This window comes from Notolabrus celidotus, chromosome 9, assembly GCF_009762535.1.
Source record: "Notolabrus celidotus isolate fNotCel1 chromosome 9, fNotCel1.pri, whole genome shotgun sequence".
NCBI classification, from domain to species: Eukaryota; Metazoa; Chordata; class Actinopteri; order Labriformes; family Labridae; genus Notolabrus; species Notolabrus celidotus.
The window spans coordinates 12,372,595-12,388,600 of NC_048280.1; the positions used below are offsets into that span (position 1 = coordinate 12,372,595).

A 16,006-nucleotide genomic window follows, 5' to 3' on the forward strand; every position below is an offset into this window, starting at 1 on the left:
TTGAAGTGAGTCCTCGGGTCGGAATCTTTAAAAAAATTAGCTAAATCACGTGGCACAAATGACACCGTCTGCAGAGGTAGCCTAGCTGGCGTGCTGATTCTCCCTGCAGTTTCTCATTAAAGGAGCCTAGCTGAGCAGCATCTGTTGTGGCCCTGACAATTACTAGTGATTTAAATCTCATACAACCCCACTTCAAAAAAACTGAATTATCCCTTTAAATCTCAGATTTCTGACTTTTTTCTCTCAGAATTCTGACTTAAATCCACTGGGAAAAAAAAGGAGGTCCAATATATTTTATTATTTTACGAAAGAGGATTAGGGCCACTGACTATTATTTTATGTTATTTATTATTTTTATTATTATTGTTCTGAGAAAAATGTCCGAATTCTGACTTTTTTCTCAGAACAAAAAAAATATATATATATTGGATCTTAATTTCTTTTTTCAGAGTCCTTGATAAATTGAATATTAGTTTTGGTTTGATCCTACGGCATAATATACAGTACATCTAGAGTATAAAGTCTCCCCTCTGTGATTTCGCGGCGGTGAGAGTTTTGAGCCATCGCGGCTCCCGTAGCGGCAGGAGGAGCAGGGGGAGGAGGAGGAGAGCATGACTGGTCCCTTTGACGTGGAAATATTTCCGTAAAGAGACGATGGAGGAGTAGCAGCAGCGTGTAGCACGAAGGTATCCCGCAATAACCTTATATCGAGACACGGGATTTAGCCCGGTTCCCGGTCGGGTCTGGATCCACGGGAGTTACCGGACTACAGTCTGTGACGGACTGAACCCATTGTGTTCCCCCCGCCTCCCTCCATTCAGCTACAATCATGATTAAAGCCATTTTAATATTCAACAACCATGGGAAACCGAGGCTGTCTAAATTCTACGAACATTATGTGAGTAAGATGGATTTAAGTGTCATTGTCAGTATATTTTCATTTTTAAGTCATGTTTTCTGCTGATCTGAAAGGCCACAATTGAAAGGTACATTGAAAAATGTTAAACCAAATCTACAAAGATACTTTCTTTAATGTTTTCTCATGCAGTTAGTGCAATGTAGCTCCCCCTTACATGGCATGGACGTTATGTTGATTCAAAGTGTTTGAATGGGAGGGCGTGTGTGTACTTTACTGTGCTGTTGTGTGTCGCTGTTCCTGGTGTATAAGATGTCAGCCTGCTGTCCTTTTTTAAAAATATGAATAATTAAACGTGTGCAAGCCGAAGCCAGGCGATCACGTTTACAGCAGAGCCTGTATGAACACGGTTTGAACCCTGTTTTCTTCGGCTGTCACGTCAAATCCAGCTGTGCTAATGAATCCAGTGTAAGTGAGTTCACTCTGTCTGTTTGTGTCACATGACTTTAATGACGCCCTTGTGAGAGACTCGTGCTCACTCCAACCTTTTACTAGCACTGCTTCAATTAGCTTTCTTGTCTATAACTTAGTCATTTACCTTTATGTTCGGGGCAGAAAACTATAAGAAAACACCCCATGCAGGTAGAGAAGGTTATGTAATATCCTCTTCTGGGCAAGCTGTGTTCGCTTGTTCTCATAATTGGATTTATATCTCAAGGTTGGCTGCGTGCCCCTTCTTTAATAATACAATAGCAAGGTGTCCTAACCAAGAAGCAACCAAATTAATTATCTGAAGGGGTGAAACTAGTCCATTAACTGGAAACTGGTTTCAAAGAACATGACTTGGCACTGAATATCCTCACAGTCAGGTTATCATTCAACCAAATGAAAACATCGTAGACAAAAACTTCTTGAAATCGTGCAGTAAAATATCATCCAACAAAATATGACCAGTCAGTGTCATTGTGAAGCAGGAGCAGGGCCGGATTAGTACCTCCAGGGGCCCCTGGGCACTGAGGCTCATGTACCCCTCACATGTAGGCACACACTTGCGGCAACCTCCGGTCTAAAAATATGAGTCCAATGCAGAAGTTAAAAACTGCAGTTCATCAAGGCTCCGCTTGAGGCTGGCTCCGGAAGAACCGGAAGTCACATACACATGAATGGGAAAAAGACAATCTTTACAGCAGAAATAAACATGTTTACAGCCTGGTACAAAAGACAAGGGTAGTCTGGATAGCTCATTTCTCGATCGGCACACACTGTACGGGGGGTGAATTTTCTTCTAAAGCGGCAATTTCGAAGATATGAAGATTACGAGTCTTCCAATGAGAGGCACAGCTGACGTTATTGACAGGCGGGAACACTGTGGCTGTTGGCTTGTTTACGTCACACTCTCTTGACAGCAGCAATATGGCTGCCGCCGCCGATTGGTCCCAAAACAGCGCTTCAGAAACAGATGGGTGACGCCACGGATACTACGTCCATTATTTAATATATTCTATGACTTGCACGCGTGCACACACTCGCACACACACGCACACACACACACACACATGCACGCACACACACACACGCACACACACACACACACACACACACACACACACACAGGTAATCGTTAGGTAGTTGCTTATCCTCCGCCTCTTCACTTTGTTCGGCTTTTTTGAAAAAGTTACTTACAAGCGGGACATTTTTTATTACTGCCGCGTCTGTCTCGTCTTTTTCTTTTCGTTTCTTTCCCTTAGCCGCTCCGCTGGGCTTTTGGATGTCCTTTTTCTGTTGCTTGGCAAGTTTTCCTACACTTCTTTGTTTTAAACTTGAATTACACATGATTGGTTGGCGAGGCTGTCGCTGAGCAGAGTTATGCTTCAGCAACGCCCTCTTTTACTCTAACACACATTCACGCATCTCTACCTAACTGATAGTGGGTCAGGTAAAATGAATTACATTTTTAATACAGGCTTTTCATAAGAAACATATTTATTACAACCTATAAAGTGCATTGCAGTTTGCTAATTAGTCATCACTTTTTCATAGCCATCTGATAGGATGGAAATGCACCTTTCTTTCCCATTAAGAAATCCTGTGCTCAGTGGCCCGTGGGCATGTGCCTATATTGCCCATATGGTAGATCCGGGGCTGACCAGGAGGTAATATTATAATGGTGTACTGGTGTGATACTCCTGTCCTACACTGAGTTATGTAGCTGGATTAGTCATTGGTAACAATTTGCCTCACCCTCTGCCAATCAATTCAATACTATGTTGACATACATGTGCTAAGTCATGCACTGTTCAGCTCCTGTGTCCCAGGGGAGTAGCCACCGTGGTTGTATTGAGGGAGCTAATGTGTCAGCTACACACGTGTATTGCTCTCCATCCATACATATGAAAAATGATCCCAGTCTCTTTCACACAGGTAGACGAACAGCTTATGAATTAAACAATGGTATTGTATCTCTGCTCTTTGTCAGCTGACACCTTAAGACAGTGGATGGGACCAGTTAGTCTACCAGACAGGAAAAAGACATGCCTACAAAAAAGTATTGTATGAAATTCAATAAGAGAAAACTGCCGTTATATCAGTTAGGTAAAATCTTAATGGGCAGGGTCATCATGAAAGGGCCTTTTTGAACCTATAAGAGAACAATTTAGAAAACAGTTTTTATGACACTCCGAGTGTGAAGAAATTGTCAGTGTGTTTACTGTATGCTCAGTGCATTGCTTTATTACTCATTGGTCTTTGAAATAAATAACATATCAGCCTCCAGACTCACAAAGATTTTTCTTTCAAGTTGTGTGTCAGTCAACTGATATTATGTGCATTAATCATTTCTCTCATTTTGTAAGTGCCCTGCAAAATTCCCCAGAATGTAAAGCGATGTCTTCAGATTAGGGATGCGCGATATTATCGGCACATTATGGGTATCGGCTGATATTGGCTTTAAAATGAACTATCGGATATTGTCCAACACGCCAGTATCCGCTGATATAATTAACCGATAAAACAATGGGATGCTGCACAAATGTTTGGCTCATGTTTGAAGTTAAATTTGAATTTAAGCAGCAGTCTGTAAGGTACATATAGCTGACTAATTTAGGCACATTTACTGGGATTAGTTGCTGTACAGTTGCACTTTTCACATGTTCCCTGTGAACAGAGGTTAGGTTTACTTACTATGTCAAATGTGAAATTGGTCAAATTGGCCCTGGTTGTGGGTATAGTTATGGTTGTCTCAGGGAGAGCATCGTCCAAGTTTTAGGTAGGATGTATCTTTTTGCATTAATTTAGTTTGAAAGCAGTTGTCATAAATAAATATGCAGTTTTAAGTATTAAGTATTTTTCTTATTTTGCACAAGAAATGAATATTACATAAGAAATGTGATACGAGTATGACCATGATACTGTACGCTAATTCCAATACAGAAGAGAATTGAGGATCTCTTATTTATTAGGATTAGGTATGCGGGACAAAAATATCGGTATTGGCAATTGGCTAAATTAGTTGTGAAATATCAGCATATCGAATATTGGCAAAAAATCCAATATCTTGAGTCCGTACTTCAGATTGCATTTTGACAAACATACGATCCATAACACACAACTATTTATTTTTATTTGATTTATTCGTGCAAGGAAAACTGAAGTATCTTTACTTGATAAAAACTCAAACAATAAACTGATGGTTGTTTAGTTGTTTCAGATAAACTAGACAGTATTCAGGTAAAACAAATACACACATACAAATATGTCACATTTAGCTTTGGGAAGCAGTGATGCTTTTTTTAATACTGTTTGTTTCAGGTTATTTGGCATGCTCCAGCATCTGTGTATCAAGATGGATATTCATGTATCTGTATTCCAGGAGGATAAACTGAAAATGATTGGATTATAAGAAGGTCTTGTGGATTGTGGACTAACCATCTGTTGTATTAAATGTTAAGGTGTCTGCTTACTGGCTGGCAGGATATAATGTTTCACACATGCTGCTGGCTGCCAAGCTATAGCTTTAGTGTTCGGTTCATGGAAGTGAGGCTATTGTTGGTCTTAGTTTGGTGTTTTTAAGATGAAGGATTATGTCTGAGACCGTGCAGAGAATAATACATTTAGTGTTTTTGTGTATTTTATTTTGGGAGGGGGAGTGGCAGAGCTGAGCCACTGTAGTATTAGTTACAGCTGGAAGAGACGACTGGCTCAGACCTAGAGCTGAGGCAGCTGTGGGATCTAGCAAGTATGGGAAAGCCGAGAGCAAACTGGTTGTTAATGCCATAACAACAATAATCCTCTGGATTTTTGCTCCATGTATTTCATAGTTTATGGATTATTTTGAGTTAACTGTTTGTTTTGCAGCAGTATACCGGAGAGAAGACTCACCATCTATTTTGATCAAGGATGGCTAAAAATGCTACTTTTCAGATTCTCCCATAAATATATCTTCCCATTTTTTCTGTGTTATATCATAAGAAACATATTTAAGTTTCTGAAAGACAATAAAGCCATTCTGAGACATTAGTTTGGACTTTAAAAAATTGACATGGCAATTTTCCTTATTTTCTGTCATTTTAAAGACCTAACATTCAATTGATTATTCATGAAAATAATCATGTGAATTTGTTTGGTTGTTATCGTTTTTTGTTAACACTATGTGGAGGCAGCTAAATGTAAGCAGCACTAGAGTCAAAGAAACATTCCTTTAGAAGAAAACAGAGTGTATCATTTTGTAATTTATTGCATCGTATTACATTGCATTGCATTGTATCGTAGTGTATTGTATCCACAGTACTGTATAAAATATGGACGTAGTATCCGTGACATCACCCATCTGTTTCTGAAGAGCTGTTTTGAGGCCAATCGTCGGCGGCAGCCATATTGCTGCTGTCGAGTGATTGTGACGTAAAGAGGCGGGCTTTGAGCCTCCTAACCAACAACTACAATGTTCAGTGAGAGGCAGCGGTGTCTCTCATTGGAAGACTAGTAATCTCAATATCTTCGAAATTGGCATGTTAGAAAAAAATCCACCCCCCTCAGAGTGAGAGCACATCGAGAAATGAGCTATCCAGACTACATTCGTCTTTTGTACCAGGCTGTAAACATGTTTATTTCTACTGTAAAGATCGTCTTTTTCCCATTCATGTGTATGTGACTTCCGTTGTATCATATTGCATCGTATCTTATTGCATCGTATCTTTTTGTGTCGTGTCATGTTATGTCGTGTCATGCAGTGTCGTATCGTATCTGACGCAGCGTATTGTAATGTATCACAGTAATGAAAAAAAATGATGGATAAGGCTAGTAAAAATGTAAGATCGCGAAAGTGGATTTCAGTTTTCTGTTATCACTGAAGTATTGAAATCACAGATACAGAAATATGATAGATAGTTTAAAATCTGCCATTTATTGTGATACAGACAGGAATCATAAGAGTAAGAGAGAGGCACGTGACTTCTAAAGAAGTGGTGGTGAAGCAGTGATAGTATATGTCCTAAGCCCCCTGTATTTCCTTGAATTCACATTTACTACAAAGAAATCAGGGCGGAAAGATCTTTGAACAGATTTAAAAACTTTACAGGTTCAGGAGGCAAGCATTGGTCCAGAGGAGGATGGATTAAAACCCTTAACACCAGAAACATTTCAATGAAAGTTTAAAGGATGCTGCAATAAGTGAAAGTCTTTGCTCTTATTAAACTTCTGTGTCATAAAACTGTGAGTAACCCTGCGAGTCCCATGCTTTGAGTCACATGACCGAGTTAACCTTCCAGACAGCTGCATACTGGACAGCCTCTTCTCTCCTTATGCTTGCTGACCTGTTATCACCCTGAGAGAACATTAGCACCCCTGGGTGAGGCTGACTCAGTGTTCCAGCTGCACATAACAAGACTTTTACCACGCTTGTTTTTTGACATAGGATTTAAAGTTTTCAGAGTAACAACCTCCGATTGCTTGTAAAAGCTTTCTCCTCAAACTTGATACATTTTAGTTTGAATGTTATACACGCACAATGTTTGTAAGTTAAACCCAACACAGTATAGAGACAGGGTGGAACTGATCCATAAACATTAAGTCCACTCAAAGTCTTTTAGGACGTACATGCTCCAAAGCAGGCCTCAGGGTATTTGAGGTTTTAAAAAGAATCTCATCCATTAGCAAACAATAAGATAAGCCTGCCCCACTTCAGCTGTCACAATGAAATCATTGCCTCTGTTGCCTGTGGGCTCTTGTGTATGTTTCAACATGACACAGAGAATGGTTAGTGTTTACATCAGGGTTTTTCATGCAGAACTAAAAAGGAAAAAGGGGGGGGGGGGGGGGGGGGGGGGGGTTATTTACCTGCCAACTGAGTCCTCCTGCTAGACGTGATGAAATGGCTCACTGGAAGCTATTAAGTGCACAAACATACCATTATTTACCGTCATGTCTTTGTTTAACCTGCTCTGTTTCCTCATTACATCCTGCAGAGTGAAGACACAGAGCAACAGATCATCAGGGAAACCTTCCACTTGGTCTCGAAAAGAGATGAGAACGTGTGTAATTTCCTCGAAGGTGGAATGTAAGTGGGCTTCTTATCTAAACACTCCAGAGGCAGGTTATAACAGAAGTTAATACCCATGTAGATAACTGACTGTAATGTAAACGCAGAGAGATTTTATGAATGAAAATCAATAGTACCTGTTTATTTATCATTCATGAATGAGGAACAAACTGACAGGTTGTTTTACTCCACTGCCTGCACTTGCTCTTGCTGCAGTCTGTCAACATGAGATGGTGACAAAAGCCACATAAGATATTGTATTACTACCTTCATTAGGAATTTAGATAGTTAATTAGTAGTACCACATGTTTAAAACTACAAAAATAAACGTAATTGCACCTTAATCTGAGTGATTATTCAGGATTAGGAGTTGCAGCATTTCCTGCGGCTCGATGTGAGGTAACTGAGGTCAGTAAAAAACTGGAAGCATTGACCGTTGACTGAAAACATCCTGTCATATTTCTCCTCAAATCTCTATTGTGTCAGTGAATGTAAAATATATCTGTTCCTACTCAGGGCAGAGCACAGTAGAGGTCAAGATTTCTTTCTTTTTTGCTTGTAATGTATCCCATCAGGACAGCTGTGGATGTAACGTTTCCTCGTATCCTGTGTTTCAGGTTGATTGGAGGATCAGACTACAAGCTGATCTACAGACACTACGCCACACTGTACTTTGTGTTCTGTGTGGACTCCTCAGAGAGTGAACTAGGAATCTTAGACTTAATCCAAGTAAAAGCCACAGTTTATCTTTATCCATTTTTTTCTGGTTTTGTGCTACAATTGATGTCATGTTTTTTGCTTTAACATTTACTTCTCTCCATTTTCAGGTATTTGTGGAGACGCTGGACAAATGCTTTGAGAATGTCTGTGAACTTGACTTAATTTTCCATGTAGACAAGGTAAAAAAAACACTGAAATATGTTTGCATCTTACATATTGATATTGCTACTTGAGTGTTTGAAGTCACTTCTGCTTTTTGTGTACTGAGAAATCCGTCTGCCTGAGTCATTTTGCCCCATGCTATGGCTTCATGCTTATCTGATGACCACAAAGTAACTTCCTTTTACATTACAGGTTTTAACTTCCCAGATTTTGTATTTGAGCAATTGCTCGGTCAGAATTGCTTCATCAAATGACGATGCCATATTTAGTGTTAGATGTAACTCCATGAATTAAATGTTTTTAAAAGGGTTCAAATGCAGGAAGCAAATTAAAGCTGATACAATAATTAATGTATTATTAAATTGACAAAAATGTAGGGTTTATCTTCAAAAAACAATCAACAAGTTATTTTTTTGTTATTCTTTTGTTCTGTCATTTATCAACTTACTTACTTTTTTCAAGAAAAAACACTGCCTTTTCAACTTCATCTCCCTATATGTGAGGATTTGCATATTTCCTTTCTTCTTTTTGATCTCATCTTAAATTAAATCTGAACACATGCCATAGGTTAATTAAAAAACGAACTATCTGAAAATGCAACCTGCAAATTAGGGATGCGCCGTTAGTAAAACAAAGTAAAAAAGCAGATACAGAATGTTTCTAATAACATTTTAGCTAACAGTTAAAGGTGCTGTGAGGAACTTTTGTTTTGTATCGATTCTTGCGCCCCCCTTGTGGACAAAGTGATACCTCTTATCTCTTGTCCTATGCATGAAAAAGTCATGTTTTCAACAAAAGCCTCCTCCTGTTGTGTTCAACAGTCAACTTTATCAGGCAATGTGATTATTTTCCATGAAAACAGTCAAAGAAAGGCTGTTTCTGAAGCAAGATGTCCATCATCTGGTGTGACACCTACCCCCCCAGGGTGGTTTCAGGCATTAAAAATTACAACAGAGAAGGTCTCAGTGTTGCTGCTGATGGACTTGTTTGCTATTGAAGGTTATAAAGAGGCATCAGTATCATTTTCAGTCTGTTTCTCAGCCAGTTGAAAACTCCTCACAGGGCCTTTAAGTATGATCCCATTTTTTTTTTCCTCTTTCATTCTTCATATCTGGTTTATTTTTTTAAATGAGCTCAAAGATTTAAACTATTTAAATTGTTGCCAGTAGTTACGCCTCTTGAAATCTCACTAGAACATGTCTTGCAAACTGCATGTTGTTGATCTTTCTCAGAGATGCTTTAATACTCCCTTGCTGCCAAGGTTTTTTTTTTACGTTTGATCATGAACGAACAGGTTTGTCCAATAATAAAACACTCCACTGAATCCGCAGATATGTGTACTAGCTTGCCAGTATTAAATAGATACAGAAAAACAGATAAAAGTCAGGGACTGACATCGTTGCATGGCACATTATTTGCTGATGGCAGATGTTTGTCAACAAGGCAAACACTGGTTGATGTGTGACCGATACATCGGTGCATCCCTACTGCACATAAATTGATGACTGATGCAGTCTTACAGGGCTTAAGGGCTAAGATAAGCATGATCCAAAAGCAGGATTTGCCCAGTTGAAAAAGGTTTTTGGTTGATCCAACACAAATTTTTATAAATGATTGCAACACTTAGCAGTGAGTTTTTCTGTTGAGCATTCATGAGCAATATATGAATAACAATCTAAAGCTCTATTGTTGAAACAAATACAAACCACTATACTGAATATAAAGACACATTTCATATCTTACTTCTTCAGGTGCACAACATCCTTGCAGAGATGGTGATGGGCGGGATGGTCCTGGAGACCAACATGAATGAAATCATCACACAGGTGGACGCCCAGAACAAGATGGAGAAGTCTGAGGTAAGCCTGACCCGGCCCGTCCTTTTGATGTATGAATGTATGACTTGACTTTACCTCCATACTCTCTGAAGTACTGTGTACAGTATGCAGGCATGTGTGTATGCTGCACCCTGCATGCTTCTCTCCGATAACCTCGTGGATGCTCCCTACCTAATCTTGAGTGTTTGTGCTCTTTTTCGGCCTCTCCTCTTGCTGCTGCTCTGCTCTCCACACAGGTCGAGACCTGATACGTCCTCTCCTGTATTCCTCACGATTAAATACAGAATCACAGTCATCACTTTATCATTATTATGCAGACCTAGCTGGACCATTGTCTGGTGTATCTCTGGCCATTAAATCCTTCGATCACCATCTTTAGATCTGATCACAGTTTTGACAGATTTATGAAAACATGTTGATTAAATTTGAATTAAAATGTGTGTTTTTGTAGTCTGTTAATGTTCAAGGTAACGCTTTTCCATGATGTTCCGTAACATCTTTGAGCCGGTGTCCTAGCTTAGATATTTGCTTTACTTAGGAACATTGCTTTGCTTCTCATACAGCTTCTGCTAGCAGATGAACATTCATCTTCTTAATCAGAAAGCTTTAATCACACAGACCAGCCAGCCAGAGACAATTCAGTGAAATCATACTTGTTTTTTAATATGTGGAACTGCACTACAGATTTGGCTTTGGTTTAACTTGCAAATCCCTGCAGTATGTTTTCTAAAGGTGTGAAGGAGTAACTTTATCAGATTTCCTCCTGGCTGACGTCTTTTGTTTGCTTTAACATTTGAATTTTTTTAAGTTTCAACCTTAATAAAGAAGACTTTTTCTAATGATCTGACCTGCATTTTATGCTTCTAATAAGACAGAATCTTCTTTTGGGATTGATGTTCTGTAAGCAGAGTCTTTAACTGTTCTATAATCATCAGAGCTGCTCTGTCTTTCCCTCTTGGACCTACCCTAGACCGCAGTGTGTGTGTGTTTCACTTGGATGCTAATTCACAATGACATTGTCCATTTATATGGCAGTCTCTTGGGAACAAGCAATGACCTGTTCTCCTACCAACCGGGCTGATTAATGGCATTACTCCTTTCTCATCAAACTCCCTAGATTTATATCTTTATTTTTGCAATAAAGCTAATTCTTGGAGACACTGTAGGTCATTTTTGCTGAAAAGATGTGGTCTATGATAGGTCCTATCACTTTTTTCTGTGGAGATAAACTGTAATTACTTTAATCTGCTTTAACATTCCTCATTCCTCTTTTTCCTGACTCTGTCTAGTTCTTTCCATTCTTCTCTCTCTCTCTTTACAGACGTTTATCTTTCAGTCTACCAGGCAGGACAGGTAGACACAGGTACTGCTAAATTTACAACAAAGTACTCTAACCTAAATGGAAGTTTACCTCCCCCACGAGTCTCTCCATACGGCCCTCCATGTAATAATAAACTGACGTCACTAACATACAGTAGGAATCTTTCTCGGCAGACCCAAAAATGATTCCATGTATCTTTAAAACTCACGACAGTTCTTATCACTCTGTGAACGTACAGGTAGTGCGCTACATCAACAGATGATAAAAACAGCTGTATTTATGCAGTCCATAACAGTAGAAGAAATACTCTCTTTGTTTGCTATTCCAGGAATAGGTCCATTATTTTGAAAATATGCAAATTCCCTTTCCTGAAAAGAGTTTGATGAGAGGATAGATCCCAGTAATATACCTGTTTGGTAGAAGTAAGCTAGTGCTAGCATCTGGTTTGCTTGGCTTATCAAAATGAGTTGAAACTAGAGAAAAAAACCAACAGGGCTCTGTGCAGAGGTGCCAACTATCACTTTTAAAGCTGTAAAAACTCTGAAGCAAATGCAGTTTGTTTATTTTCTGGGGTTATGGCCAGGATCGCATGCCAGGCAATGAGTATAGATGGGAAGCTAATAGTCCTGGTATATTGACGAATGTACAGATTTTTGTTATATTTACAGATAATGAAAAAAATATGTTAAGTTACGACCCTCCATGAAGTCACACTAACTGTTTCCACCATTTTTCCAGTCACTGTGCTAAGCTAAGACGAGCCACTGCTAGCTTTAGCTACATTTTGACAGGCATGAGGGTTGCATCAATCTCCTTATCTTGCTCAGTCTGCAACTAAAAGTTGATTAATTCATTTGGTTAAAATAACATGTATCCAGCCTCTAAAACACAAAGATTTGCTGCTTTTTCCTTTATATTAATGCTGGTAACTAAAGATTCTGTGAATTTGGGCACTTTTTCCTAATTTTTTTTTAGTTTAAGGACATATTAATTAGAAATGTTGTTGTAAAATTATTCCTCAAATTGATCTATCATACAATTATTACTAGAAGCAACCCCTCATCAATCTCCTATTTTAAAAAGGAGCAAATAAACGTGATATCCAAAATGACTACCTCTTTCTTCTAAGTCTTAATCCCTTTTGTAGCTTGTCTTGAAACCAGCAATAAAAACCTTTAATCTACTGTAGACCGATTTTCCAATTGCTCCTTTGCACTGATCCCTCAAAGACAACAAATAGGGTACCACTCCAGCCTTTAATAAAGCCCTTTGACTTACACAGACGAGAGCATCAAACCACTGTTGTGTGTTACGCAGCTGGTGTTACTATTTCTGTACATGTATTAGTCACCCTGTATTTGATGAAAAACCCTGCTATAATAGAGCAGCACAGCAGGCCCCTCGGCTTCCCACTGTGAGGGAAAAATATCTCAAGTCACACTCCTGAATAGTGACCCATGTGCTGGATCAGCATTCCCCTCAGTGTACGCCACGGTCATCTGTCTGTCTGACACAAGTCTCCTTGATTCCTGGCAGAGGGAGGAATGCCTGTTGGACAAACAGTCCATTGATATGACCTTGTGAAAGTGGATAAATCTACATTCCTCACATATTTTGTGGGTGTCATCTCACTTCGGGATTAACAAAGAACATATAGAACTCTGTGTTTTAAGCCTTTTGGTCATTTTTGGGTCTTTCTGCTTAAGATTCAATTAGGGGGATCTCTAACCGCAGTGATTCTCAAATGTCTGCCCACACTCAAGACTAAAAACATCAACCTCTACAGATGTGTCTTATTGTTCCAAACAATTTAACTACTTTTATGCTTGAACAACTAAATGATTCATTTACAAGCTTACATTGAGATTCATTGTGTTAGAGTGAAGTGCCTCCCATGCCCCTGAGATTAGACCTCTCACTGTAGTATAGAACTATTCGGCTTAAACCCTCCTCATGTCATCTGTAGACATCACTCTAGATGTTAAATGGCACAATAATCCTCTTCGTTTTAACTCACAAACATGCATTGAAGTAGCTTCCAGAGGTAAATCAACCCACTAGAGGTGCAGTATCACCTGCAGTCTTCAGCTAACACTGTAGCCTGACATGTTTTTACAATTTGACGCACACAATCTGTCTATCCAAACATCATTTCCGTCTTCACATCCAAATCCATTTTTCTGCTTTATCCAATTCTCTTCTCGCACTTTTACCCAAATCGGTCCTCAAGAGTCCGGTGGGTTCACTTTCCAAGCAATGCTGCCTTTTTGTCCATTTGATGAATGTCCAGTACTGCTCAGTACGTCAGAAGTAGTGAATGATCTAGTTCAGTATGTCCTCACACAATTGATTCATAATTGGCTCTGGTTGTGGTGTAAATCATTCTGAAACCAAATAATGCATGTGCATATGAAGCTATGAAGGCATCTGAATGTACATGTGCACATATTGTCCGTCCTAGTAGCTGTCAGTGCTTTTGCATTTTGTCAGCAGTTTTCTGTCTAGTACTTTGTTTAGCACTGTGTGTGCGTGTGCGTGTATGTGTGTGTGTGTGTGTGTGTGTGTGTGTGGGTCCAGTCCTCAGTGTTAAATGTCGTCATGTATAGCATGTTTTCTATTTACTGATTTGTATCTTATCAACCCTCCATGTGTGTGTTTTGTGTGTGTGTAGGCGGGTATTGCAGGAGCGCCTGCTCGTGCCGTATCAGCTGTAAAGAACATGAACCTCCCGGAAATGCCCAGAAACATCAACATTGGTGACATCAGCATAAAAGTGCCAAATTTACCCTCCTTCAAATAGTGGCAGCGAGAGATCCTGAACCTACAGATGTCAGCCAATGTTTACCATGATGCAATCTGTTTACCAAAACCTCAAATTACTTACTCTTTTCAAAACAAAACCTCCTGAAGGTACTGTGTGATTTGACACTCCTTGTTCTGGTGTTTTCTCTTTGTTTTTCCTGTTTAAGCAAAGAATGTTTTACTTGTTTGTTTGTTTGTTTGTTTGTTTGTTTGTTTGGTTTTTTTCTGTTTGAAGGAAAATAAAGTATTTATTTATCACTGGTACATTCCCTCTGCCTCACAGGAGGTTGGCCCTTGGTGTTTAGCTGCTACACTGCAGATCTGTGACAGTTTGAAACTGAAATATTTCAAGTGTTTACATGGGTTATAAAGCTGGGGATGAAGTCTTTGGACGGTCATAGTAGTTTGCTTATTCCAGGTTAAAGAAACGGATCAGTGGAGTAGAGTATGAAAACATTTCAAGTACCAAAATGGAACAGGTCTGCTTTAGTATTGACAGTCATACAGCTTGTTTGTAAAATCATTGCAAACAATAAAGAATATTATTATATTACAGATATGCTCTGTGACAGAATTATGGATATATATCTGAAACATTTTTTTTCTTGTTTGTATGCAAAATATTTTTAAATGATTTATCATGTCTTATTAAATACTTCTCTTAATTTTAATCTGTGCATGACATTTTTTCTCTTATTTTTCAACATAATAAACTGTCGAAACTCAACCCTTGTGTGTGAATTATTTATAAAATCCTGTTATCTGGTATTATCAACATGTGTCTAGTACTGCAGAGATAACAAAGATGTCTTTAGTGTTTTTAGTTGCAGTATGTTACATCGGGGACCCCATAGCAGGTCAAAACTTTGGATGAAGATTATTAAGTGACACATTTCCATTATGTTGCTCCTATGGGAGCTTTTGAAGCGTTTACAAGATATAATTGAAAACCGTATTAATGGTTAATTAATGGTTCCACCAATGTACTCCTGTTTGGGATTTACTAGAGAAGCCAATTAGCTTTTATATATATATATTGAACTATCAGAACCTGTAGCTGCAGAATAAATACAAGAACTAAAACCTGGCTATGGGATATAGTAGTATCCTGGCTGTACAGAAATTAGGATAAGAATGAGGGATAATACTGATGTCTAAGGAATTAAACATTTATGAGCTATAACAACACAAATGATACCTCTATAGCCATTTTGGTAAAGAGTCTTATCAGTATGACAAAGGGTGGGTCATATTATAATGGTTTCTCACTACTAAATAAGGGACAGCTGCACGCTGCCATGGTGGTGTGAGCATGATGTGTGAATTCAGCGTATATTCATATTTTGATTCACCTGGAAATGCAGAAAGTGTGTATATTCCCTTTAATCCTTACTGTATCATTATGTAACCTCATATAAATAAACCTCAAAGAAACCACAATTTGGCTCTTTACATCAATAAGGCAAAAGAAAAATGAAATGCAAAAGAGGAGTATGACTCACCAAATGTACTTTTTCCATGGATACTTTTTGCTGCTCTTAACTGACTCAAGCAGTCTTTTGTCCTCCTGTTTCACATCCAGAGAGAAGTCCTTACATGACAAGTCACAGTTTACAGATATTTGAAGTTCATTTTTGATCAGCTCTGTGCTGCATCTGTTTCTTGAGTCTGACCATTTAATGGCCATCAGAGAGAAAATCCTCTCCACACTTTTTTACAGGACTTGGCGCATTTGCGCTGAATACTACTGATGTGCGTGAGGGGGCCTGTGATTG

The 16,006-nt window shown here is 38.9% G+C and overlaps 1 protein-coding gene across 1 annotated transcript; it reads left to right on the forward strand.

Annotated features, from left to right (window-relative positions):
- The first annotated feature begins 554 nt into the window (after positions 1-554).
- ap3s1 (adaptor related protein complex 3 subunit sigma 1) lies at positions 555-14,902 on the forward strand. The gene is made up of 6 exons (XM_034692732.1): positions 555-898; positions 7,315-7,406; positions 8,006-8,117; positions 8,216-8,287; positions 10,022-10,129; positions 14,101-14,902. The coding sequence occupies exons 1-6, from the start codon at positions 830-832 to the stop codon at positions 14,227-14,229; spliced, it is 582 nt and encodes a 193-aa protein (XP_034548623.1). The 5' UTR covers positions 555-829; the 3' UTR covers positions 14,230-14,902.
- The last annotated feature ends 1,104 nt before the right edge of the window (positions 14,903-16,006 follow it).